General features: G+C 39.2%; 1 protein-coding gene and 1 long non-coding RNA gene across 2 annotated transcripts; one reads left to right on the top strand and one right to left on the bottom strand.

Annotated features, from left to right (window-relative positions):
- On the bottom strand, window positions 1–1,763 carry LOC147481052 (uncharacterized). The gene is made up of 3 exons (XR_015205774.1): window positions 1,747–1,763; window positions 1,172–1,239; window positions 1–1,069 (listed from the first exon to the last, which is right to left on the bottom strand). It is a non-coding gene; the product is annotated as an uncharacterized LOC147481052 (long non-coding RNA).
- Window positions 1,764–5,015: 3,252 nt separating this feature from the next.
- LOC147481051 (uncharacterized) lies at window positions 5,016–8,454 on the top strand. Its single transcript, XM_086579917.1, has 7 exons — window positions 5,016–5,202; window positions 5,277–5,434; window positions 5,500–5,595; window positions 5,917–6,064; window positions 6,172–6,320; window positions 6,398–6,523; window positions 6,825–8,454. The coding sequence occupies exons 1-7, from the start codon at window positions 5,138–5,140 to the stop codon at window positions 8,144–8,146; spliced, it is 2,064 nt and encodes a 687-aa protein (XP_086436043.1). The 5' UTR covers window positions 5,016–5,137; the 3' UTR covers window positions 8,147–8,454.
- The last annotated feature ends 19,479 nt before the right edge of the window (window positions 8,455–27,933 follow it).

Below are 27,933 nucleotides of genomic sequence, written 5' to 3'. Positions count from 1 at the left end.
ATCATTATTTATTGATTTAATAAATTAATGAAAAGTTTTAATTACCAATTAAACCATTATTTATTGATTTGCTTAATTAATAACAAATTTTAACTATCATTATTTATTGATTTAATAAATAGAAGTCTTAATTACTATTATTTGATTTGCTAAATTAATGGGAAGTCTTAATTACCATCAAACTCCAACACGTGGCGGAACGGTGGCCCTCGATTTATACCCGCTCATATTGAATTCCAGCCGTATGTCATAAAACTTTCCTCCCTTGTTATATTAGATACTAGGGTTTGCCCGTGCCGTACGACACAGATACGGACGCCTTCGGCGCAAAGGTGTCTTTAAGCAACAAAATATATCAACACCAAGCTAAAGCCAACGTTCAATAACAATGGAAATTATTTTTAGCTGCAGTCAGATCATGATGAAAAAATCATATAGAATTTGACGTTGACAAAAATAAATGTATGCTTTTGTTTTTTGTATTTGGGCATAGCCTACCTGTTTTTCTTGAATATTGAATCCTATCGTAAACCTGCAGAACTCCAAAAATACGCACAAGAAAAGGAAAATTGAAATAGAAGCATTAAACAACACAAAAAGAGACCATGAAAGTCTCATTCATAATATGTGTGTTGTCATGAAAAGAGTTAAATAGTAGCAGGCAAAGTTAAGCCACAATTAATGAAAAAGAAAATTGCAGCAACATTTTTTTCTAAAAAACAAAACATTCTTGTCACATATATAGAAAACTCAATGTACCAAACTTTCAAACAATAGTACAGTATTCGACACAGAAAATAACAACATTGATTTACAATGAGACAATGATTGTAGGATTAATCTTGAAATCCAGCTTACAGAACGTAGTTACTACCTGCATGGATGATGAATATCAGGAGTTGTGTGACCATTTGCCTTACTCCAGTTCTTATCATGTGCTGCTGCATCCGAAATGTCATGAAATACAACCCGATATTCTAATATAGCAGCAGTATACGGCGTGGAAACACTTGTAGTGTCATCTTCATCCAGTAGCAATTTATCCAATTCTGGCCACACCAATTCCCACCTAGCACATCAACAGTCAGGATAAGAAAATTTTGTTAACACAATTTGAAAAAAATTGATCCATTTAGAATCATCAAAAAGTTGATTGGAGTTCTTCAAATACCATGTTGTAAAGTCATCCTCAATGCATTGATCATCATCGCCAAGACCAACAAGCTAAGCGCTTCCCACCTTGTAATACGGAACATATGAATCAGCAAAAAATCCTCCCCTTGTGTTTTTTTTTTGATACCGCATGTCAAGAAAGAAAATCGTTCCGAGGACTTGTTCAAAGATGGGATGCATTAGAGCTTTGCTAACAGATACATTTTTTCAAATAAAGCTAGGTGACATCACACACCAATAGTTTTTTGCATGGCAACTTCATAAAATATAAAATGTGGATATTTAACTGGATTGACAAACGGATCATTGAGCCCACTTATTGTAGGACAAACAGCAGTCCATAGCTTCCCTAATAAATCCTTGTCTCCTTCAGATTTAATTGGTTTTCTATATAACAAATTGTAGCTTTATAATCCAATATAACATTATGTAGTTGTTGAATTCAATGATTACGAATAGTCAAAACATAATCTACAGTTCATTCTATCGTAAAGTGACAATAACATACATTGTTTAATTATAAATGAAAAGACTGCATTCTATAAATAAACCTTTTTAGAGTAGTAGACTCACATTGAGAAGAGCGCAAACAATATCAGGAACATCGGAAGCCTCGTGATAATCTTATAAGCAATATCACCAGTAGAAACACCATTCCCACTTTCGGAAAAACCTAAATCTCTCTCCAAAACTTTCTGAAAAACATAAACCCTAATCTTATATGCAGAATTCAACACGGTGGTGTCCTATAATAATGCTTCTTGCTAATAATGAGCAATCAATCTCCCTAAAACTAAAACACCCAACACTACCAAGGAAATAAGGATGGACGACTAAAAGAATACCGTTAAACTTCTAATTTAATTTAAATCGAACGCGTCGCGGCTTGAACCACCATATTATCTTGCGATAGTAGCCCCCACTATCACCGCCATGAAAATTCGATTAAACTCGGCATAGTTATTCCACCAATGCGATCGTCAACCTGACATCCAGAAAAGAAAGCTAATAAAATGTTAGAAAATGATTTACCGGAAACATTAGTGTAATGAGTTCTCCATCTGGTTTGAAGAGATCATGGACTCTACTTGCCCAGGCTGGTCTCAGTCTCATAAAGGGTTCAATTGCACAGAAGAATCTGCAGTTCCTTAACATGTTAGCATTAGGATAAGGAGAGGGAGAAATAAGAATAGACATGGTAATAAGCAATACCTTCTAAGTAGAATTTACATGGGTTGGCAGCAGACAATTTTGAAAAGAAATCATATTATTAATAATAATAATAGTAATCACTTTGTAGGAGTAAAAGTTAGGAACTAACCATTTTACATTGAAAACTTACGTATAATTGGAAATGAGACCAAATAGACTAGTTGGATTCCAAGTGAAGAAGTCCTCCTTTACAAAAGTGTTTCATGGTTTGGCTTAGTTTGTTTGATGAAATACTCCTTTGTCTTTTACTCGGTTAGGTTAAATATATTAAAATAAAAGAAAACTACAGAATTGTGTGGGTGTCTGTAAGGATTAAACATATAGAGCATAAAATAATTTGCATGTTTTCAAATTACAAAAATATTAAATAAACATTGGTTAGAAATAAGAAAACTTACTAAGGCCCCAAAATGAGTGACTTTTGTGCGTATCCCATGACTTGAGTAAACATATCCGAAGATGTAGTCATGTGCCTGTTCATATGTTACGGAAGACATTAAGTACAGGAACAAAAGTGTCCACTTATGAAAACAAAGCGAAGGGAAATCAACTAAGTGGGAATATATGGAGCATCTTCAGAGTCAATTGCAAGAGGAGGAATAGAGTAAACATCAGTGTCGGGTAGGTCTTTTCCACCATTTGCAATCAAGAAGTGATGGGGCCCGACCACGGGTGTGATAATTATCCCAAATTTTTTATAGAAGACGATGAAAATTCCGTCAAGATTATCAGGGAGATTTGCGCAGAGAGCTTTGTTAAGTAAAGCCTAAACAAAGCTTTTGTGGCTAATATCTCTAAATATAAAGGGGCTGGCAGCATGATTTTTGTTTTACTAATAAAAGAGTATATCCAAACTTTTACCCTCTAAGTTGAGATAATGGACTCATAGGACTGTCTAGCTTGAGTAAGAGGCATTTTGCTTCAAGGCAAATTTAAGAGGGTATTAACTGCAAATAAATGTGAGCACATAAAAATTATAAGCCCAGATTTTTTGGTTGCCATAACGGAGAATGCATATATAAAATGGTACCCTTGTGCTTGCAAAGGTTAGCTATCGTAGTAATGACTCTCAAAGTTAGCACACATACACACCACAGACACACCTATAAAATATACACTCAGGGAATTTTGACTTCTATATGCTAGATGGAGAATGCAAGATTTGATAAGCTATAATCCATTTGAGAAGACAATCTATAGATAGATTTAACTGATAAGATACCATTGTCACCGCATCCTTAAACTCATAGATCAACCTCTACGATGAAACCCAGGAACAATGTTCTAACAATTTTGAAATACTTCAAACCTATACGGAAGGCAAACTGCCATGCAACAATCACACAATGGAGCTTATATAAACCATGAAGAGACCATGCATTAGGAAAGGGGAGAGAAAAACCCTAGCTATAATCCTTTCGGAACATAACTCTATGCTTCTCACGAGCTTGGTTTGTACCAAACCAAAACTAATAAAAAATATGATAACAATCCTAAAGACTTAACGTTGCATAAAAAAGATTGACCCAAAATCCAATATATTACGTATTAACAATTTACAGAAAGTCTACCTTGAGTCCTTAAACGTATAGTATACATTATACATACTTGTATGATATATACATACATAGATCAGTAAGAACATATGTATTGAACGTATTAAAATTAAGCAAAGGAATGAGGCATACTTAATAATTATTTTCAAGAGTCACGCAAACTTGAATGTTGAATAAGAATTTGGGTCATCTCAGTTTTATTTTTTGTGCAATCTGACGTTATGTTTATGTGAATATACCACAATCTAGAGAAAGGCCGAATTTTTCCTGACCTTGTAGTGCTGAATATCCTTCCTATGTAGTCATTCAATCTCAGTCAAGGCGCACACGATTCTTTGGAACCACCAAATCAAACCAAACAGTGTAGTAACCGATGCCAACTAAACCACCAAATCAAACCAAACAAAGTCGCGATGTCGGCGCCAACTAAAATTTAAGAGTAAAGTAAACATCAATTCAAAAGGTAGATGGATGAGAAATAGAAATTTGGAGTGTTCCACAAACAAAAAAATAATAATTGGAGTGATGAGGGTTGTAGGGATAGTTGGTTTGTTTGGAGAAAAGAAAAATGGGGAGGCATTGGTTTAGTTGGAGGAAATCGTGATACTATGTGCCGGTCTGCGTTAACTTAAGAGACATACCACCAAATACCCTTAGATTTTGCCATGTCATAAACAGGGTGAAATGCTGAAAAGGTGTTTGGACCGTCGGATCATGCCCAACCCTTCCCTAATTTGTTATATAGATATATTATATATACTAGCCTCATGCCACTGCCTATCACGTGGAACAATCTCAAGCCCCACTATTATTATTTTTTCTAATTTTAAATTTACAATAAAAGTGAATTACTATTTTATTTCTATATGTGCAATCATTTTTCTTACCCCGGAGCCCACCAAGTCTACACTTTTGCTAGAAAACAAATTTGATAATTGTGAAAATACAATTTTGCCCCCAAAAAAATAGAAAAAAACAAAAATAATTATAAAATTACCAAAATGCCCCTACGTCCATACCAATCACTATTCACTCAACCCCTCATTTTTCTATATATTAAAGATTAAAGATATACAAAAACTTTTGGTGAGAAAATTCCAGTACCTTTTTCTCGCTCGACCCAAAAACAGCTCTTTCTCTCTCTCTATATAATATATATATATTTCTCTTACAAAGAAGCTGTGAGTCTGTGATTAATGGGCAGCCAAAGTGAACACGACTCTATATTTGGTGAAGAAGATGAAGATGTGATTTTCGATGAGTAAGTTAACTTCAATTTATTCCTAGTATTCTCTTTTCCTGTCACATGTATATATTTTGGCCCTTCACTTGTAGGTTAGCACGTATAAAAAAGTATGACGGAAATGGAGAAAAAGGATCGACAAGTTGTGGTCACGTGAAGCTCTTCAAGCACAAAAAATTGGGAAATGTTCGAGTGTGTATGACAGAAGACCGGTGGTTCGGGGGTAACAAGATCTTTGCAAATCATCCAAGTAAGATCTGGGCTGTGTTACTTTTACTGTTTCTTCTTATTTGACTTTCTTCTGTTTTGTTTCAGTATCTTGGGAAATGGAACTGTGGAGTAGGGATGATCGTTATCTTTACTGGAATACAAGTCAGTATTACTTTTATTCCCGGTTCTCCTCTGACACGGGTGAGTATTTTTTTAGATTTTTAATAAATGTTTATTTTCATCATCCAAGGTTCAAATATGGGATTTAGATGGCTTAAAATATTATTAGGATAGTTTTAACTAATTGTTTCCAGAGAGACGTCTCAATGTTCTGAGTGTATAACCCGTCCATTTTTATTTTTTTTCAATTGTGTTAAGATTTAATAGATCATGCTTTTGAATTTCACAAAAGCTAGCTCTATGTGTACAGGCATGAGTGTACTACAACTACTAATATGTTATTTTAAACTCTTAATAGTATCGTCTTATCAATATTTACATACGCCAGCCTTTTTCTTTCAGCAAGGGAGGAATTTGCACGAATATTCAGAGAGTCAGTAGAGAGTGAGAAAAGGAAGAAATATGATGCTTCCATACAACTGGAAAGACAAGGGAAGCTTTTCGAACATACAGTAACTGATGAAGAAGATGAAGATGTGCTTCTCCAAATGTAAGCTAAGCTATGATCACCTTGTTTTAATTCCCTGGCTTTAGAATTTAGATGATTTTCAGTACATTCTTTCTTATGTGCTTGTCTTTTTGGTCATTGACTTATAGGAGCTCAAAGCTTTATGAATTTGAAAGAAAAGGGGATCAATGGAAGAAACTATGTTCTGGTACCGTAAGGCTATTGAAGCACAAAATAACTGATAAAGTTCGATTGGTTATGAGATCAAAGTCGCTCAAGATCTATGTGAATCATCGAAGTAAGATCTGCTTATCTGTGTAATGTATGTTGTTTCATTTATTTGAGTTTGTTTTTATATATTCTACCTTGTTTCAGTTTCTTCTGGAATGTTAGTGGATGCACACGCATCAAACTCTACATCCTGTGTCTGGGCTGCAACTGATTTTTCTAAGGGAGACTCAAAGGAGAAGCTCTTTCGTATCCAGTTCGGATCTGTGGAAAGTGAGTATTGTTTTTTGTTGTTGTTCATCTCCGTATTCTATAGATTTCTAATCATCAGATCGTTTTCATTTTCATGATGTTCAATTCTAATATGAGAATGAGATGGCTTAAAGGATGGGTTTAAGTAATTATTTCTAGAAGAAACCTCTAAATATTCCTACTCAGGTATAAGTCTCTGTGCCTATCTAGGCCTGTCTTTAATTGCTTGTTCACGCAATTGGAGGATTCCTTGAGTTCATAACGTTTGTACTTTTAATAGTATCTTCTTATCATATTGACATACACAAGCATTTTCTTTCAGATTACGACACCTTTATGCAATTATTCAGAGAGACAGTAGAGAGTGAGGAGAGAGAGGAAAATTATGCTGCCATACAGCTGGAAAGGCAATTGAAGCTTGGGGATACTAAAACTGAGAATGTTGGTAAGGGGGTACCTATTACAGAGATTGAGAAACAATGGGTGACTGAGGATGATAAAAGTAAGACTGCTCATGAAGAGTTGCCTGCAGAAGTTGTCATTGCGACGGAGAAGGAAGTGGAAGAGAAAGTGATTGAAGTTGTCAAAGTTGTGGATGTTTTTAAAGGAGCCAGTGGCAGCTCAAACTCAATTGAGATGTTATTAGGTGAGCTTGGAAGAAAGAAAATACAACAATATTCACATAAGGACCTGACAAGCATTACTGAAAATTTCAGTGGTCAAATAGGTTCTGGTGCGTATGGAGATGTATTTAAAGGAACATTACCTAATGGTGTGAAAGTAGCCGTCAAGAAACTAAAGGGCATTGCGATGGATGTCATGGAGTTCACATTCATGGCTGAAGTGAGAACAATGAGTAGTACTTTGCATCGACACTTAGTTGTGCTCTACGGGTATTGTTTTGAGGCCAATATGAAAGCACTCATCTATGAGTACTTGGACAATGGATCTTTCGATAAGATTTTATATGAGAACTACCTTAATCTACAGTGGGAGAATTTGTATGACATTGCAATCGGAACAGCAAAAGGACTTTCTTACTTGCACGAGGGTTGTGTTCATGAAATAATTCACTATGATGTAAAGCCTAGTAATGTGCTTCTCGACTCAAAACTTTGTCCTAAAGTTTCAGATTTTGGAATGGCTAAGGTTTCTCAAAGAGATTTAAGCAAGATATCTGTGGTTGAGTTTAGAGGGACCCGTAGCTATGCTGCCCCAGAAATGTGGATGCAAATGCCAGTAACTTCCAAAAGTGATGTTTACAGCTTTGGCATGATGTTATTTGAAGTTTTGGGGAGGAGGAGTAATCTTGATGGCGAAACTTGGTTACCTGGACAAGTTTGGGAAAAATTCAAGATTGGGAAACTCAATGAAATATTGGATGATTGTGGCATCAAGGAGAAGGATAAATCAAAAGCAAAGACACTAGCTACAGTTGCGTTATGGTGTACTCAGTACAGGCCCAATGACAGACCACTGATGAGCGTTGTGGTGCAGGTACTTCTGGGGAATATACAACTTCCATCGCCTCCCGACCCGTTCTATCCATATTGCAACTCCTCAAGCGCAAGCACTTGGGGAGGTGGTTCTACGAATATTAATGGACCTACCGCATCATCGGTTTTTCCGACTATGTCAACTTAAATTTAAGCTATCAGATGGTTTCTAAAGTTGAGGGTTTGATGCCATGCGGTGCTTATAGTGTATAATATTCTTTTGGTAGCTGGGGCACTTTCTGCTGCAGCCTTAAGGATGAGCTGGGCATTTGTCATGTGTTAGTTGGACTGTGTTTTGTGTAGGCTACACAAAAGAAGAATCAAGGACCATAAGTGCAGTTCAGTATATCACTTGTTTAGGTTTGCCATTGTCTGTACTGGGGTTCTGCGTATATATCTGTTCAATTTTTATACTTATTCTTGCTTCTTTATGGTGTATTTGATTGTTTTCCTTCATTTTTGTTTTGTTGTTCTGTTTTTTTCTCCTTTTCTTGTACTTTCAATAATCTTCATCTTCTTGAAAAACAAAATACAGACTTTACAGTAATCCAGTTTCGATCCACATCTTTCTGAGTAATTCTACCCTGTGGTTTTTTAATGTTCAATGTGCACGACCTCAAGGCTGTGGTGATGGAATTACGGGTGGTAGAGGCAACAGACAAACAGTACATGTTTATCACATCAAAATGTATTGTCTCTGATGGTTTTATGCTCACCTGACCCAAAGTTGCCAAGAACTTTGTAAGCCAATTTCAAGCTAAATGTTGTGCAGTATCGGGTATTACAAAGCTACTAACAAGTATCTACTAATGGCTCCTCTCTTTCCGAAGACGAAATATTAACTAATATCATTTCATGAAAATCACTCCATCCCGAAATGTGTACAAGAATGTTAAGAAGAATATTAAGAGGGAAGTGGCATTTCCGACATGCTTATCTGTGAACAATGCCTTGTGTCACTTTCTCCGCTTGCTAGCGATGATTCTGTTTTGGTAGCTGTGGCTATTTTGAAGATGTAAGTGTTTAATGCCCAGTGATTTGAATTATTATTTTGTTTTAATGCTGATGGATTTGAGTTGTTGGCAGTGATATGGGATGTCACATTGCTGTAGTAGATCACGCTTATGTACTTTTGGATGGACCGGTAATGGGAAGGCAAGCTGATGTTATATGCGGTTGCCAACACTGCTGCAGAAGTTGCATAGGGATTAGTTAGACCAGGGAAAATGGTAATGACACTCAATAGAAAAACATTATGTATTTGAATCAAGATGTAGTTGGTATTTGATATAACAATTACACGAAATGTTTTTTTTTTCTATTTGTCTGTTTTCTGTGTTTTCGTTGATTGGCTAGTGTCTTGCAGTTAAAAATATCTCCTTCCCTTGAAAGAACAAGACGAAACAGAGGCACCTATGGAGGAACTCAGTGAGGTGTTGAGGACTATAAACGTGTTTGAACTATTTGTGAAAGAAGCTTGATAGGTGTAAATTGTAATGAAGTGGTCATGATCGAAAAAGATGGATGTGCTTTACCAAATTGTTGTTGAAGATGAATGACTGTGTCTATGTAGAGGAACTTTTGTTCGTTCTTCTATTGGTTGCGGGACTAAGTACACTCTACAGGTGTTCTTTCACAACGGATCTGTACCAGTATAGCGGAAAAATCTGCTGTGGAGGCTAGCTATATATCTTGATAATCAGCAGCTGGACTGATGCCTGATATTGTAAACAATGAGCTGAGGCTACTGTCTACCTTCTGTAATTGTTAGCACCTGAGGGTCTAGGGCGGAATATAGATATTGGCATCCATGATCACATACTGGAAGACAATGATTCATGCTTGAGGAGGGAGATGGTCCATCCAGACACAGTTAATTCGTCCCCAGCCACCTCACCAAGTCATCAGCCGGTCGTTTACATGTCAATAATGTGTTGCAATGCAGTTCAGTTTAACACTTGTGTTGAGGTTTGAAATACTCCCCCCTCCTCATTTAAACATAGAGTGACAGAGGTGTGTTGGATTGCTTTCCTTTGTTTACGATGTTTCACTTATCTGTTTGACTGTTTGTGCTATTTGTATTCTTCGTCTTTTGATGAAGGTACAGGGGTTCTTTAGTAATCCAGTTCCACATTCTTCCAAACAGTTTGGCCTTGTGATCATTTAAAGTTAAATGAGCCGTTGAGAATTCTTACTTGATTGGATGGAAATATGATCTTATATAGCATAGAGGACTTCAAGGTCGTGTTGTGAGTTTATAAGAGGTGGTTTTGGGTAGAGTGCATATATAACGGAATTATGGGTGATGTTGAGTCGTGTTCAAATGACAATTTACTGTAAACTGGGTAGTAACTGGTGCAAATTTTAGGATTTCATTTCCCCTTTTTCTTCTGGTCGCTCAGCATGCACATTCTTAACAAGATTAGGATAAGTTGGAGCTAATCATCTCTCTCTCTCTCTCTAAATTTTGGTTTGTAAGTTGAAATTGAATTCATGTATGGCAGAGGCGATGGTTGGTGTCCTAGTGATTTTTTTTTGGTAGATTTTAAGGCACGAGGTAGTTAAATAACTATGGTAATTGTTTGGTGCGTTATTAGTGTGTACATTGTTGAAAGTTTTCAAGCTAACATCAGTCTTCATTGGTGCCTAGTTTATATGATTTTGCCCATGTTTGTTTCCAGTGACATTGTTTGCTCAACATGGAGTTTGTGTACAGAGTTTAGGGACTCAGGAGTATTGCGTGCAAAATGGGACTCACTGTAACAGACCAAGGCTTTTTGTTTTGAAACTAAAAACTTGGTTGCTTTGCCAAACTGGAGTCTGGCTCCATTCAATTGCATTTCCAGGCTTTGGAGTGAGCTCTATGAGAATCATTAAGTAAACGCTTCCATTACCTGGCAGTCTGGCACAACACGTTTGACTTTCCAAGTCCCTATAGAGCGCCTCTTTTAACAAACACAATATCAGATCATTTCATCCCATATAACATCTCTTCAGAGTCAATCCGTCTTTTTTTTTCTGTCTCTGTGAATTTCTTATTTCAATAATGGCCAGCAGCTAAGGTGAAAATGCAGCCATGCAGGAACAGTAGGAGAACATATAATAACTGGTGGAGAAGATGTGAATTTCTTATTTCAATAATGGCCAGCAGCTAAGGTGAAAATGCAGCCATGCAGGAACAGTAGGAGAACATATAATAACTGGTGAAGAAGATGAAGATGTGGAGACTCCATATGTAAGTCATATTCCATTGCGATCCGGGTGCAACTTATGACATAGTTTGTTTGGTTACTAAAATTTATTTCAAAATATGTAATATAGAATGTGTCAGACAAGGACTGCAATATGCACTTGCAGCAGTGACCATGCTCATCTTTGTACAAAAGTTTTCAACTTGTACTGTTATTAACATATAAAGTTGATCGAATTGGCAATGTAAGAAGTTTACTTGCCTCCATGAAGCTTAAAATTCTAAAACTTAAAAATTCAGAATCCTTTTAGCCTCTGAAAGATATGCAAAAGTTAAAAGAGGATTCTGGATATCGAGTACGATTCTAAATTAAAGATTCTGGGGCATTTGTTGGCCATGGAAATACTTCCCTGTTAATCAAAGGAAAGTGATTCTAAATTAGACAGTCTTGGTGTTAAAATGCATCGCATCGGTTGTCTAATGATTTTTTGTTTCTCTAACTATCTTCTAGGTCCGGCATGTACACCTTCAGAAATTTACCGACTCTATGGCAAAATATATCCAATACCAAGCAGACAGCGGAGCTCAAGCTGTGCAGATTTTTGACTCTTGGGCAACCGAGCAGAGCCCTCTGGATTTTGAGGAATTCAGTCCTCCCTATTTGAAGCAAATTGTAGATTCAGTGAAAAAGACCCATCCGGATCTGCCTATAATACTTTACAATTATCCTCTTTGTACTATTGCTAATGTTGTTTTTGAATGTTCAAGTGGGAACCTAGAAGTGTTGACTAGTCAAAACAGCTCTGCTAAGGTGATAAGTAGAAAAAAAATAGTCATGTACTCATGTATAAAGTGTAAATGTCAATGCTTTCAGAGCTTAGGTATTGAAGGGAATTTTGGTTTCATTTTTTTCCCCTACTATGTACTGAAAGGCAGACCATTTGGGTATTCTGAATGAGAAAGAAGTAAGATGATCTTGTGATAAAACAAAATCTGTATTCTTATGAATTTTGACAAAACAGGATCTGTACTCCTATGAAGTTAGCATAGGATTATGAGATGGCATGGCCTGGTCTTGCTATTGAACGCATCTACAAATCATGGCCTGGTCTTGTTATTGAACACATCTACAAATCGTTCTGTGCGTCCATTCAATGAGATCATTTGGATAATTATGGACACTGGTTCATTCTCGAGTTAAGTCTTTCAGAACTGCTGTGTTCTGAAACATTGAGATTGATGCTGTTGGTGTGAACTGTGAAGGAGCTAGCGAAAGGAAGGTCTGCGACTCTGCGCTCTAATTTAATTCGAACAAAAATTGCTTAAAATTGTATTAGGAATGGCTGGAGTGATTTTTCTTCATTGATGTAAGTACCCTCCGTACTAACACTACAGTACATGTGTCCACACATCAGGTCGTACTCCATCAGCTCATACAAGTCCATCAGAACATACCAAACGTCCCAAATCCAGGTCGTCCCAGCATCAGTTACAGCCATATATGGAAGCAAATCATCTAGCGCAATCCTGGAGCTCAGTCAACTCAACAATAAGGAGACATTAACTTCGTAACAACAGAGTAATGGCGAATCATCAAGATAACACACAAAGTGGATATATACTTCATAATGACCTGGAGCAAATAAGGAAAGTCAGCTCAAATATCTATAAGTAGAGAGAAATGAACTACGTAAGGCTTGATTGAAGTTTACCCCAAGAAACTTGATACGTAGGCAACTCTTATCCCAAGAAGAGTGCATCCATTCCCCTTTTATCTTAACATCAGGTCCTAGGCATAAAACAGCAACATCTACATTGGCGCCGTCAGCCGGTTCGTTTCCTTAAGAAAAGAACATCCACTCTTTTCTCAAGCTGGTCAGAAAAACAACTATAGACCCCTCACTTCAAATGTTGGCAGAATCAGATGAAGACGCTCCAAGAAGCATTCCTCACCTTGCAACAAGAGAACCAGATGATGTGAGAACAAGCCACCTCCAACAACAACAACAGCACTCCAGACGCAGTGGAAAACAACGCCGTCACAGCCCTCACCACCACCACAAACAAAAGGTTAGAGGACTTCGAACAAAGATTGGAGAAGTCGAATGACAAGGCCAACGCGCTCCAGATCGCTCAGAAGATCCTCTAGACGTACAAGGCGTCACCATTCACAACTGAAATCAGAGACAAGCAGCCTCCATCAGAGTTCATCCAACCAAAGTTCCCGCTGTACGACGACAGCTCGTGTCCAGGCCAGCACGTAGCTCATTTCACCTAGATCCTCACACTATACAGTGCTCCAGAGTACGACTACTTGAAGTGCAAACTCTTTCCAACCAGCCTGAAGGACCGGAGCTTTGGAATGGTTTTACACGCTCACCCCTGATTCAATCAACAACTTCGACAAGCTAGCTGAGTTGTTCGCAGCAGAGTTCGTCCACAACAGGAAGAAGCAAGCCGACTTAGACTCCCTATTTCAGCTCAAGCAAGCACATGGCGAGACGATTCGCGCCTTCCTAGGACGTTTCAAAAAGGAGCTCCTCTCAATGGAGCCAGGCTTAAAAGACATCTTTGCAACTTTTGCATTCACCAACGCTCTCCTGGACGACTCTGACCTAGCAGAGTCTCTAATGTGAAACAAGCCAGAACGCTTAGACGACTTATACCACAGAATAGACAAATACATCAAGTATGAGGAATGGTTGGCCCAGTGCAAGGGCAAAGAAGTCCTCGTAGTGAGCGACAAACAAGAGCCCAAAGAAAGCATCCACTATTATGGGAATAACAACAACAACAACAAGAGCTCCAACTCCCACAAACCTTCTTACACAAAGAGGGAATTCTCCAACTTCTCCAGGACGCCAAGCCAGATCCTGAAGAAGATATATACAGCACCATACTTCAAGCCCAACATCAATAGGGTGATTGCCATTCCAGAATGTCTATACTGTCATTTCCACAAGCTCCACCACCATGACACCAATGATTGTTGGAGCCTGAAGCACTACCTCCAAGACTTGGTCGACGAGGACAAATTGAAAGAGTTCCTACCGGGATGACCTGGGGCATAAAATTTGGCCATGCCAGCGACTCTGAAGTAGGGCGAGCGATCGACGATCTAAATCACCAGGTCAGTCGAGGCATAACAGGAGACAGCACTCCTCTGACCATGATGAGAAAAAGGTAATCAACATGATTACAGACACCTCCAATGACGAAACCTCAGGTCGTGAAAAGCACCGAAGAGTTGGAGCGCTTCAAGAAATCTATCACCTCTCCCACAAAGCTGAGGTGATCAGTCCCACCAACCCTCAAACAACAACAACAATTTCATTCACCGAGGAGGATCTAGACAAGGTGTGCCTCCCCCACAATGATGCCCTGGTAGTGCACATCAAAATCAACGGGTGGACAGTCAAAAGAGTCCTCATCGATCCAGGCAGCTCGTGCGACATACTTTTCTATCAAACTTACAAGGACATGCACCTGCCAGACTCGATGATGATAGAATCAAACACACCACTCTATAGGTTCAACGGAGATCGCACAGATGCCATCAGAGACGTTATACTACCAGTCTCCATTGGTGAAAAGGAAGACATGGTCAAAACTTCAACACGCTTCATTGTGATCGATGTCAAGTCGTCTTACACTGCCATCCTAGGACGTAGATATGATGGATTCACAAGATCCAAGCAATTCCATCAACATTGCACCAAGTCCTACGGTTCCCCGGACCCCGAGGCATCATGGAGCTCAGAAGCAACCAATTAGAAGCTCACCGATGCAATCACGTCAGCACAACGACCTTACCCAAGCCTCAGGTCATCGAAAGCAGGGACGTCCCAAAGAAGTAGGATCCTCAAGCATCCAGCCTTCCAGCAACTGCAACAGACAAGCTCAAAGGAAAACAAGCTCAAATAAAACTAGGAGAAAAAGCCAATCTGGGCACAGATAATGACCCAAAGTTTGTTTATGTAGGGGCTGATTTAGACCCCACGCTCAAGGAACAACTTGTCAAATTCTTATCTCTCAATAAAGATGTTTTTGCTTGGTCATATATCGATATGCCATGAATCGATCCTCAGGTCGCTTGCCACAAGTTAAATGTAGATCCAACTGTCAAGCCTATCAAACAACGACCAAGGAAACTAGCACTCAAATTTCAAAAGGCCATCAATGAAGAGATAGAAAAGCTAAAAAATGTGGGATTCATCAAAAAGGTCGAATATCCGACCTGGCTAGCCAACATTGTAGTCGTTCCAAAGAAGAATGGTCAGGTACAACTTTGCATAGATTTCACCAACGTTAACAAACACTGCCCAAAGGACAGTTTCCCCCTACCAAGAATCGACATACTGGTAGATCAAACCTGCGGTCACGAGCTTTTATCATTTATGGACGCATACAGTGGATATAATCAGATACCGCTAGCAGAGGAAGATTAGGAAAATACGTCCTTCATCACCGAGCAAGGAACGTTATGTTACAACATCCTACCATTCGGCTTGAAGAACGTCGGTGCGACCTACCAAAGACTGGTCACCAAAATATTCAAAGCCTTGCTAGGCAACACCATGGAAGTCTACATAGACAACATGGTAGTTAAAAGCAAGAAGGTGGGCGATCACATTTCCCACCTACAATAAGCCTTTGAAAGGTTACGCCAAAACAAGATGAAGCTCAACCCAGCCAAATGCGTATTCGGAGTAGCCTCAGGGAAGTTCTTAGGTTACCCGTTTCACAAAGTCGCATTGAAGCAAACCCGAAACAGATACGAGCACTCTTTGACATGCCAGAGCCAACTACAAAGCAACAAATCCACAAGTTATCTAGAATGGTTTCAGCCCTCAACAGATTCATCTCACTGGCATCTGATAAGTGCAGACCATTCCTGCAAATACTCAGAAAAGGCGCAACATTCACATGGACAGACGAATGCCAAAAAGCTTTCAACGACTTGAAAGTGGATTTATCAACTCCACCCGTCCTGTCCAAACCAGAAGAAGAAGAAACGCTGGGACTTTATCTTGCAACTACTGACTTTGTAATCAGCTCGGTCCTTTTTTGCGAAAACGAGGGAATCGAAAAGTCTGTCTACTTCACAAGCAAGACATTGGCGATCTGCGAGAGAACCATTATTCCTTGATGGAGAAAATGTTGTTGTTATACCATTCGAAATTCCGTCCTTACTTTCGGGCCCACAACATAAAGGTAATAAGTGGCGTACCCATCAAACAAGTTTTGAGTTCCAACAACAAAATGGCTCGAATGGCCAAATGGGTGAAGAGCTCGAGAGAGAACATCGAGTTAAGTTCCAAGAACGTCTCGCCAAAAGAAGTCGTTCTTGACTTCCTTGCGGATTTCCCCATCGAAGGCGTCAAACCGAACTCGAGCCCCATCACTTCACTCCATCAACCCGGCAACTCCGACCATGACACCTCTCTACGTAGATGTAGCGTGCAACAACAATGGCGGTGGGATCATAACTTCACCAGAAGGCACCCAGCTACAAAAATCAATCAAGATCAACTTCGAAACTTCCAACAACGAAGCGGAGTATGAAACATTGATCACAGGCCTCCGCATGGCCCAACAACTACAAGTCCCAAAGCTTAAAGCTTACAGCGACTCACAACTAATAGTCAAGCAGATCACCGAGGAATATGTCACGAATGGAGCAAACCTTGCAAAGTACGCTTAGGTCATCAGTAACCTCATCAGATCGTTCAAAACATTCTCATTAGAGCATATTCCCAGGGAAGATAATAGGCATGCAAACAGTCTAGCTTTCTTAGCTTCAAAGACACAAGAGGTTTGCCTCAGCACAATCTACATTGACATTTTAGAGAGGCCTGCCTACCAACAAGAAAGCGTCAACAGCCTCATAGATTTCCAGTCCTCATCCGAAGAAGAGATAAATCAATCCTGGATAGGCCTATTTGTAAAGTTCATCTTACATGGCGAGCTCCCATCAGATACAAAGAATGCGTGTGCCATACAATTTCGAGCTCCCAGATACAATCGTGAATTAATCGGACGCTTTGTTCGTAAATCCATCCCGCGTACCCCCACCTCAGGTGTATCACTCTACACGAAGGCCACCTCATCTTCGACGAAATACACAAGGGTGAATGTGGCAACCATACAAGAGCAAGATCCCTGACACATAAAGCAATAGCCCAAGGGTACTACTGGCCAGGCATGCATATCGAAGCAAAAATGTACGTTCTCAAATGTCACCAATGTCAAACATTTGGCCGCAACCACCTATGCCCAGCACGGGAGTTGGTCAACATAGCCATCCCTTGGCCTTTCCACATGTGGGGGCTAGACATCATGGGACCATTCATTCCACAAAAGAAAACATGACTCAAATACGTCCTAGCAGCCACAAATTACTTCACCAAATGGGTAGAAGCAATCCCTCTAGTTCAAGTCAAAGAAGTCCTCGTCATCAACTTCATATGGACCAATATCATCACAAGATTTGGTCTCCCCCACACTCTTGTCATGGACAACGGAACTCAATTTGCTGGCTCACAAGTCAAAGCATTTCTACAAAAATGGCGCATCATTCAAGCATTTTCTACACCCATATATGCACAAAGCAATGGCCAAGCAGAAGCTACCAACAAAACAATCAAGGAAAATCTCCAAAAGAAGTTGGAAAGCAAGAAAAGCCAATGGCCGGAACAACTCGAAAACATTCTATAGGCATACAGAACAACAACCAGAGCCAGTACCAATGAATCTCTTTCACACTTTGCTTCGGAACAGAAGCAGTCATACCATCAGAACTCACAATCACAACCACACGTTCTAACATCGTCGAATCAGGAGAAAATGACAGCATCTTGGCAAAAGAGGTCGATCTCCTAGAAGAACGAAGGGAAACAACTACAATATCCCTAGCTCGGTACCACCAAACAATCCAACGATCTTACAAGAAGGTCGTCCCAAGATCTTTTTCAAGCTGGTGACCTGGTTATCAAAAGACACTTCGCTCACCTGCCAAGCTCGACCCAACATGGGAAGGCCCTACATTGTTGACAAAGTCGTTGGAAATGGCGATCTTTGGATCAAAACTCAACTTCGGTGATATGCTTCCCGACCTTGGAATACGCCTCTCCTCGGCGATTTTATCAATAAGTTTTTTTTCCAGATATATCAGTCGTTATGAATAAAGTTTCATCAACATTTCAAAAACATATGTCATCTTTACATAAGTACCAGGCATCTTGCACTACACAATCTGACCTCGAACATCACAATGTCATGTATGTATTACATCAAAGGCCAGTCAAGAGCGACTCAACTACAACAACCACGTAGTGGTTAGTTATCAATCAATTCAACCCAAGGTCCCCCAAAAGGACCCTAAATCAACTTAACACCAACGCCAGGGTTAAGTATGATTCAATTGTAATTGCTACTCAAAGGCAAATTATCAGACAAATATGATCCAAGGGTCCTCCAAAAGGACCCTAGGCGATTCACGACCTCAACATGGTTTAAAGTTAGACTCAAGTGTAATGGCCGATCAAAGGCTAATTATATCAATAAGAAGTTCCCCGAGGAGGAGCGACTTCGGCCTGAAACACCTAAGGGCATGAGAAAGCCTAGGTGTCAACTACGCAAATATATCAGGTCATCCACGAATGCTCTACGACTTGTTACAACCAGACGACCTAGCAAAGTCTAACAGTTCATCAATTCTGAACACAGGTCATCATACAACAAGTCAAAAACAGCAAAAGCAATCATATGCAGGCAAACATCAACCACAATCTCAACAAGTAAGTAATTTAAATATTGCTACTTAAATACAAATTTGGATAGATACTAGATGCCCCCAGATTATCCCGGGAAACCGACCTCAGTATCCCCATCATTAAGAATATAGTTTATCAGTAGCAAAAACACAAATGTTTAAATATTGTTCAAAGACCTGCAAACAAAAACAAACTCAAACCAAAAAGCTCAACACTACACAACTCGGGAAACTTACTCTACATTCAAAGGATCCAGTTCGCAGCTCTCTATAGCAGAAGAGTTGCTAGTCGGATCATCAACCACTTTCAACACATCCACAGGAGAGGCAGTTGGAACAGCACCTAGGTCGGAGGGCAGATCAGATCGTCTACTAGCATCTGTAGCGGTACTTTCACCAGTTACCACTGCATCTAGCCCTACTTTTGACAGATCTTTTTAGGGCATTGTACTTACGATCTAGCTCCATAAAATCATTTATCATAACGTACTCAACCCCACTCTCCACCAAATCAACCAGGTCGTTGTACTCAGCCTGAGCTTTTTCAGCAACGACCTGTGACTCTCTGAACTCGCCAACCCAGTGCTGAGTCTCTAGCTTTGAAGCATCAAGAACAAGTCGCAACAAGGCCACATCCCCAGCCAGATCATGCACCTGAGCCCTCAGCCCTCTCCACCTGTTGCATAGCCACCAGCTTGTCATAGTCCTCCTTGGCGGCATCCAACTCCTTTTTGTATAGGTCGGAGATGGTTACCATATCCCTTAACTTCCTGTACATGACCAGCACCTAACAAACAACAAAATAAGTTAGATCCGCAATACTTACAATGCATAAAGAAAACAAACCCAGATCAGCAGAGCACTCACAAAGCACAGCGACCAATCCATCTCTTTCAGGTGCACATCCAAGCCTTTCCCAGAGTCCAGCTTATGCCTATCTCCATCAAGAGCAATGCTCTCCAGCAACTAACCCTCCAGCAACCAACGTGGATTTAAAACTATAATCCACATTCTTCACAAACTTCCTCAGCCCACTTGCAGGGTCATCATACATAACAAGCCTACTCAGAACGTCATCTCCACTCTTGTCACCTAGGGCCGCACTCCCCGACCCCTGACATTTTTTGGTAGCTGGCTCAGCATCCCCAGCTTTCTTCTTACCACGGGCCTCAGCCACCCCAGCATCAACAGCTAAATCACTCAAGATCATCCTTTTCAAAGGTACCCTACCTTCACCAACACCAAGTCATTCTTCAGACTCAGAACGGGACCTCTTTGCCCCCTCCGTCTCAACCACTTCGGAGCGCCTCTTCAGATTAGGCCTCCGGAACGAAGTGGGAGCATCACCGCTTCCACCAGCACTTCCACCAGCGCTATCACCAGCACTTCCACTAGCACTACCACCAGCACTTACACAACCTACCTCAGAGCGCTTGGATGCAGAATGTTCACCATCACCCACCTCAGAGCGCTTGGATGCAGAACGTTCACCATCACCCACCTCAGAGCGTTTGGATGCAGAACGGCTTTCAGCAGCTCCTCCAGCCGTCCTCATTGAAGCAGAACGACTATCAGCAACCCCTCCAGCCATTCTCACTCCAGAAATAGGTGCTTTCTTGTGGCTCTCCCTCTCTATTGTAGAATCCGAGCTAGAATCAGAGATATCAACAACATCCTTGCGAGCCCTCTTCTTTTGCTCCAGTTTTTTACGGTTGATTTTCTCTCCACCACCCCTCTTAAAATAATGCGCAACCTCCCCTAATAAAGCTCGTTTATTCTCCAAGCTCAAACAAGCAAATATTTCTATAGCACCGGTCTCAGTATGGTCAAGAATATGAACCTCTGCGCAAACAAAACAAATAAGTCAGAACGTCCAAAGTATAATATAACATACACACAGTACGACCTAGAACAAACAACCTACCCTCCAACTGTACATCACGAGTTTTCAACTCACAATAAGAAGAGCAATATCTACCCACAACCAACAACGGCCTACGCCCCCAATTCTCATTACTTACTCCCACAATAACAGGAGACTTCCCCATCCCGACTTGAAAACTGAAGTTCAGAGCAACCAACCTCTTCAGAGTGAAATGCTCCAGCACATCTGATAAGCAAATGTTATAGCCTCTCTCATTCAACAAATCCAACACATGGAAAATCCTCCAATTGTTCCCTACGAACTGACAAGCGGCTTTTCCCAAAAAAATCAACACCTCCACAGTAAGACGGGAAAAAGGCAACCTCATCCCAACCTTCAACTGCCCATAACAAACCACTACCCCTTCACCCCAAGGAACGTAGTCACTACTATATAAGTTCCTCTCCCCACTCAGGTCGTACATGGCCAGGTCGGCCTCCACCCAACCAAATTCCTCCCTCAAAGAAGCATAACAATCCTCCGACCTAGGCCTCCTCGCATCATCAGCCATCGTATCCAACGATGAAGACGATGAAGCCTCGTCACCACTACAAACCCTAGCTTCAACTTTTTCAGCACTTACTGTTCTCTCTCTCCACTCATCTATCTCAACTTCACCAGTTAGACTATCACTAGTCATAGACATTGCAAAACCAAAAGAAGAAGAAAAGATCAAATTTAAAAAAAAAAAAAGAAGTTCGAAAAAACACACCTTATAGCAAAGGAAGAGAAAGTTTTTTTTTTTTCGTTTTGATATTTTTTTTCTTTTGTGTGAAGAATGAACAAACAAAGCCTTTCACAAACCCTTACCTGCCCAAAACCTCGAGAGAATACAAAACGTTTCGTGTTCCCACATAACACAAGCATCACTCGCCCACAATTAGCCATAATTACAGGCCCACAAATCCAGCCCAACAATTCCCGCACATTTTTCAAAAGCCAATAAAACCTACCAGCTGTCCGACACGTGTTTTGAGAAAACTTTATTTTACCCTTCCTTTTTACATCACAGCTGTCCAAAGAACGGTTCAAATAAAAGGGGCTGTGTAAGTACCCTTCGTTCTAACACTACAGTACACGTGTCCACACATCAGGTCGTACTCCATCAGCTCATACTAGTCCATCAGAACGTACCAAATGTCCCAAACCCAGGTCGTCCCAACATCAGTTACAACCATATATGGAAGCAAATCATCTAGCGCAATTCTGGAGCTCAATCAACTCAACAATCAAGGAGACATTAACTTCGTAATAATAGAGTAATGGCGAATCATCAAGATAGCACACAAGGTGGATCTACACTTCATAACGACCTGGAGCAAATAAGGAAAGTCAGCTCAAACATCTATAAGTAGAGAGAGGTGAGAACTACGTAAGGTTTGATTGAAGTTTACCCCAAGAAACTTAATACGTAGGCAACTCTTATCCCAAGAAGAGTGTAGCCATTCCCCTTTTATCTCAACATCAGGTTGTAAGCATAAAACAACAACATCTACAATGATATAAAAGATTTTTGTTGTGGTAGAAGATTGACAACTTCTATACTATTAGTTAACTCATTCTAATTGTTGTTTGGAGGGATTTAAAGCCGGGGATTCATAGAAACAAAACAACACTCAGGCATGAACCTAAAGGGACAATTATACGGCAAGATTGATCGACTAGTAAAAATGTAACAATACACCTTCACTTCATTCCAAATTTATAGGTTCATCATGTGATGCGGAATAAAAAGAGATTTAGAAGAAAAGATGCCGAGATCTTCAAAAGGGGAATAGATTTAAGGAGGAAAAAGATTGAATAAAAGAATGAGTAATGAGTTTTTCTACGACAACACACATTATGAACCGAATGGGCAAACATAATGACGTGGCAAGGGAAACTCACGTGCCTTATTTTGCTACAAAAATTCTATATGAACAAACAACTTTGAACAAACTGACGTGGCAGTGCAACATTTATGTTGCAGTGGGAGTTAATAGTGCAACATTCATATTGCAGTGGGAGTTGATAGTGCGAAATGATAGTGCAACACCCATGTTGCAGAGGTAAATAGTGGGATTTGATATTGCAACATCCATGTTGTAGAGTTAGATTTGATAGTGTAACAACCATGTTGCAGAGGTAAACATTGGGATTCGATAGTGCAGCATCCATGTTCCAGTGAGACTTGATAATGTAACACCCATGTTGCAGAGGTAAATAGTGCGATTTGACAGTGTAACATTCATGTTGCAGTGAGATTTGATAGTGCAACATCCATGTTGCATAAGTAAACAGTGCAACATAGCAATGAGAGTTGACACTACAACATCCATGTGGCAATGGTAATTGACACTACAACATGAATGTTGCACTACCACGTCAGTTTGTTAAGAATAGTTTGTTCAAAAGAAGTTTAAGGCATGTGAGTTTCTTTTGCCACATCATTGTGTTTGCCCATTCGGTTCAAATTGTGTGTTGCTATAGAATTTTTGTAAAAGAATTGTAGAAATTGAGTGAGAAAAAGTATAATAGGTTTTGGAGATTTGATAATTGATAATTAAATTAATGAACTAAACTACAATTACCTCATTATATAGATAAACCATACTTGATAACCAAGAAACCTAAACTTTTAAATCTAACCTACACGTCTAAAGCTAATTAAACTCTAAATAGAAAATACTAAATATTTCACATTCTTAATAAATAGTAATTCTAATTTGAAAATAATAATCTTAGCACAAAAGAAGGAATTATGGTAAGAAAGAGGGGCTAGTAATCCTACATCATTCTTCATTTTTTTTTTTAAAAACTCGACCTTGAGTTGATGATAGGAAAAAAAAAATAACATTGTTTTGTCAAAAACAATATTTTCATAATCTTTCCAACGCTTCTTTCGACTTCTTGGATGAAATTTTCGTAGTTTTTTGCTTGAAATGAACACATGTCCAAAAGAAGCTTCAAATGAACATTTTTTACAATATTTCTTGTGTTTCTTCAAATAACATGTAACTATTGGAGAATATAACAACACAAACGGATCTTCATAAGATGGAAAGATAAAAGTTGGTGTGCACTCCCCTTCTGGATGCACCTCATTATTAAGTGCCTATTAAGGTTATTCGTAAAATAAGTTATGCCTCCTTCCCAGACCTAGACCTGGTATGTGGAGGAGATAATTCTTGTTGCTGCCATTGTGGGGGTGCAGGGAGTCTTTCCCAAGGTCTCTTGAATTTCCCCTTCCTCCATGGATTCTGCCCAACTCAAAGGTGCCTTATCTGGTGGTATTTGTTTTTCCATCAGCTGTAAGACTTGCTCTGCCTCAGAATCAGCAGCCCCTTGTTCTTGATCTATGAGTGATGCATCCAAATGCCCAGTAATGTTGTCCACCATCCCATTTTCTTACTGTACAATCTCATGTCTTTGAGCTTCTTTATCTGTACTTTCTATTTCAGCTGCTTAAAGAAGATTATCAGCCATTTTGATTGCCAAGTGGTCGCTTGCAACCTAAGGCGTTATAGTTTGGGCATAGATAAACCTAGCTATCTGCAGTAATAAGGCTTTCTTCCATCTTTGTGTCTTTCATTACTTCCTCTTGTGGTATTAAGAGTGGGTCCTCTGTTGGTATATTCTCTTGAATCTCTCCAGCCTCAAACTCTTGTAATTCGATGTTCCCTTCCTCCGTTTCATGTAACACTTGGAACTTGTTGCTTGTTATGACCGCGTCTACAACCTGAGTTGTGATTGTGCCTGCCTCAACACCCCTTGAGGAGCCAGCCTCTTGGTTTTTTTTTTTTTTTATTTTGAACTTCAGTCCATTTTCTCCCTTGCTTTTGTTTCCTATTCTTTCTCTGTATATTGTTACCACCATTGTAAGACTTGGGTTGTACGTCCACATGTGTGTTAGATAAGGACTCAAGTCTCCAGTGTATCTAAAACACTTAGAGAGATTGATCCGGATAAACAACAACCATATCTCCTTTTATGCCTATATATTGGGAATATAAAATCCAACGTAGGTTATCTCTTTGATTCCCATGCTCATTTTCTCTTCTCTCCATTAATCATTGCATTGGCAAGCTTAATAGAGTTTTACTGTGTGAAAACAAAGCTACTATTCTAGTAATTATGACGACGACAATGAGACGGGACGTGTCTTTAATCGATACCAATTTCGCTTTCGTTGCAGAGCTTACTGCTTTATTTGGACAAAATGTATGTGTTATTTTGTCTACAACCATCTTTGGGAGTGTTGTTGACCACCACTCCTTTGTTCTTATCATATGTAATGGCAGACCTAAGCTTTTTGCAGTCGCCCACCAAATGCCCCACAATTTTGCAGTGATTGCAAAACTTGGGCAATTTGCCTACTACTATTGTCTACCAAAATTCGTTGTCTTTTGCCTCTACAAAAATTTGTTTTGGGATATTTTTGGATAGGTCTACATCTACCTGACAACTTGCATAATACCTATAGGTTCTTGTCAGCGTATTTGCGTCGACCTGTATGGGATATCCCATCGATCTGGCCAACGACATGATTGTTTATGTGTTTCTAGGCAGAAATTCTTCTCCCATTTTGAAGTCTGTTGCGTTATCTAATTTGAGGCACATGTATATACCAGTGTACTCGTACCCCTACGAATGATCATCATTGGGTACTACTATAAGAGCTGCTCACTAATGAGGCGTGCTTGCTTGCCCGCTACTGTGGCATTCCCGCTTGCCTACTAGTGTTGCATTCTGGCATGCCCACACTGCCCACTAATATAGCACCCAAGTTATATATAGCAGGTCCGAAGATATGTCAAGGGATTTTTTCTATATAAAGCTTTTGGAAAGATTTCGTACAAAGAGGGAAATATCTCATCAAATACCCAATAAGGAAAAAGTATCTTAGCCAATAAGAAGTTTAACATATTCATTTTTCTATAAATACCCAACAATCATTTCAAATAGGGAACTACGTGCATTTTTTAGACTTGATTCCAGAGAACGATTTGGATACGCAGGCAGCCATTGGTGGTACAATCTCTCTCACTCCATATCAACCTCTCCAACAAGATCAGTGGTGTGTTTGCGTGAGTTCTCACCAAAACAGCACAGATACCCTTTTCCAATTGGAGTGATAACCCATTCACCACTGGGTTTCCATGTTTGCGCTGCAGCAAAGTGAAGCTCCTCTATAGACATCTTGTTTAGGTCAAAACGAGCAAGTAAAGAGTACATACAATATTCTAGGCCTCGCTCATAAGCAGATTCGATAATTTTAATAGAAGGATACTCTCCTTTGTGACCAGGAGAGAGGAAATCAGAAAATTCTACTGAAGCGTTATCATTCATCTTGGTAATATCAGCGTTTGACAAATGTGGCTGTTCCACTACTATTTCCTGACCTTCCATAGTGTTCGATTCCTTCTCTAAACTCGTTAGTAATGGAGGATTTTACCATAAAAGGAAAGAAACATGTAGCTGGTTCGGATAAGAGAGGGAAACCTAAAAAGTTTAACTAATTAAGGTAATAAAAAGGGTACTTGATCACGATAATAACTTAAGTAATATTGCTACCAATCGCCCTAAAGTAAGGCCCCATGATAACTTAAGAAACCATTGTACTACCAACATTTTTGGTTTCATTTCGAAAGGCAAACCATTTGGGTATTCTAGAAAGGAACACAGTAGATGATCTTGTGGTAAAAGTGTAAAACAGAATCTGTATTACAATGAATTTTGATGAAACAGAATCTGTACTCTATGAATTTAGCATAGGATGGTCTTGCTATTCAACACATCTACAATTCGTTTTTTGTGTGGTATATAAGCACACAGCTCGTCCAAGAAAAGTTGATATAATTTGGATAATTATGCACACTGGTTCATTCTCGAGAGTTAAGTATTTAAGAACTGCTGTCTCTGAAACATTGAGATTGATGTTGTTAGGGTCGTTTGTTTTTCTGAGCCTCTGAATGCTGGATGCTAAATGGCCCATCCTCTGAATGCTAAATGCTGATTGCTAAATTCATAAAAACATGTTTGTTTTCTGTTAGAATAACCTGGCTCTGAAGGCTGAATATAAATCATTCGGACAATTTTCCTCATGCTATCTATTTTAAACACTAATTTGATTTCTTGTAAAACAAAATATATATTATATTTGAGGAGGGGAGATGGATTATCGAAGAAAAGAAATGATAAATAAATTTATTTAAAATATGCTTTCACAAATATATTTTAACGGTTTATTTTCATATTTTGTTTACTTTCAGAAAATATATATGTAATTCTATTTTTAACAAAGTGGATATCATTCACCCAAAAAAATAAAAAAATGGCCATGATGCCAACATCAAATTTTGAAGAACCTATTTTGAAGCCATAAAGGTCAAGATAAGAAAGTAGATGGGTTCTTGAGATTGGGTTCTTAAGAAAGGGCAAGAAGTGACTTCCTCGTTTCAAGTATTAAAATTCAGGATTCAAGAGAAACTTTGGTGCTGAATGCTGAAAGTACCACTGAATGTTTAAACTACTTACAAAAAACAAACAAGTTTTGAGGCTCTGAATGCTTAAAACTTAAGTTTAAGAGGCTCTGAATGCTGAATTAAAAAAAAAAACAAACTTAGTGTGAAGGAGCTAGCGAAAGGAAAGTCTGTGCTATAATTTAATCCTAACAAAAATTGCTTAAAATTGTTTTACGAATGGCTGAAGTGGGTGATTTTTCTTCATTCAATATCTGAAAATGATATGAAGGATTTTCGTTGTGGGGGAAGATTGACAACTTCTAAACTGTTGGTTAACTCATTCTAATCGTTGTTTGGAGGGATTTAAAGCCGCATACGAGAGAAAAAAAAACAACACTAAGGCATGCTTAGCGTGAACCTAAAGGGATATTGCAGGATTGACTAGTGAAATATTACTATACACTTTCATTTCATCCCAAACTTATAGGATCACCCCTTGCATAATGAAGAATCTATCCTAGATGGGAAATTTGTTCCATCATCCACTACTATACACTACAAAGATGGAATCGTTAACCTACATGTGTTCTACGGTGACAAAAAG

The sequence above is a fragment of the Coptis chinensis genome, chromosome 8 (assembly GCF_015680905.1).
Source record: "Coptis chinensis isolate HL-2020 chromosome 8, ASM1568090v1, whole genome shotgun sequence".
NCBI classification, from domain to species: domain Eukaryota; kingdom Viridiplantae; phylum Streptophyta; class Magnoliopsida; order Ranunculales; family Ranunculaceae; genus Coptis; species Coptis chinensis.
Note: the sequence above shows the minus strand (reverse complement) of the source record. Positions and strands in the feature narration are given on the sequence as shown.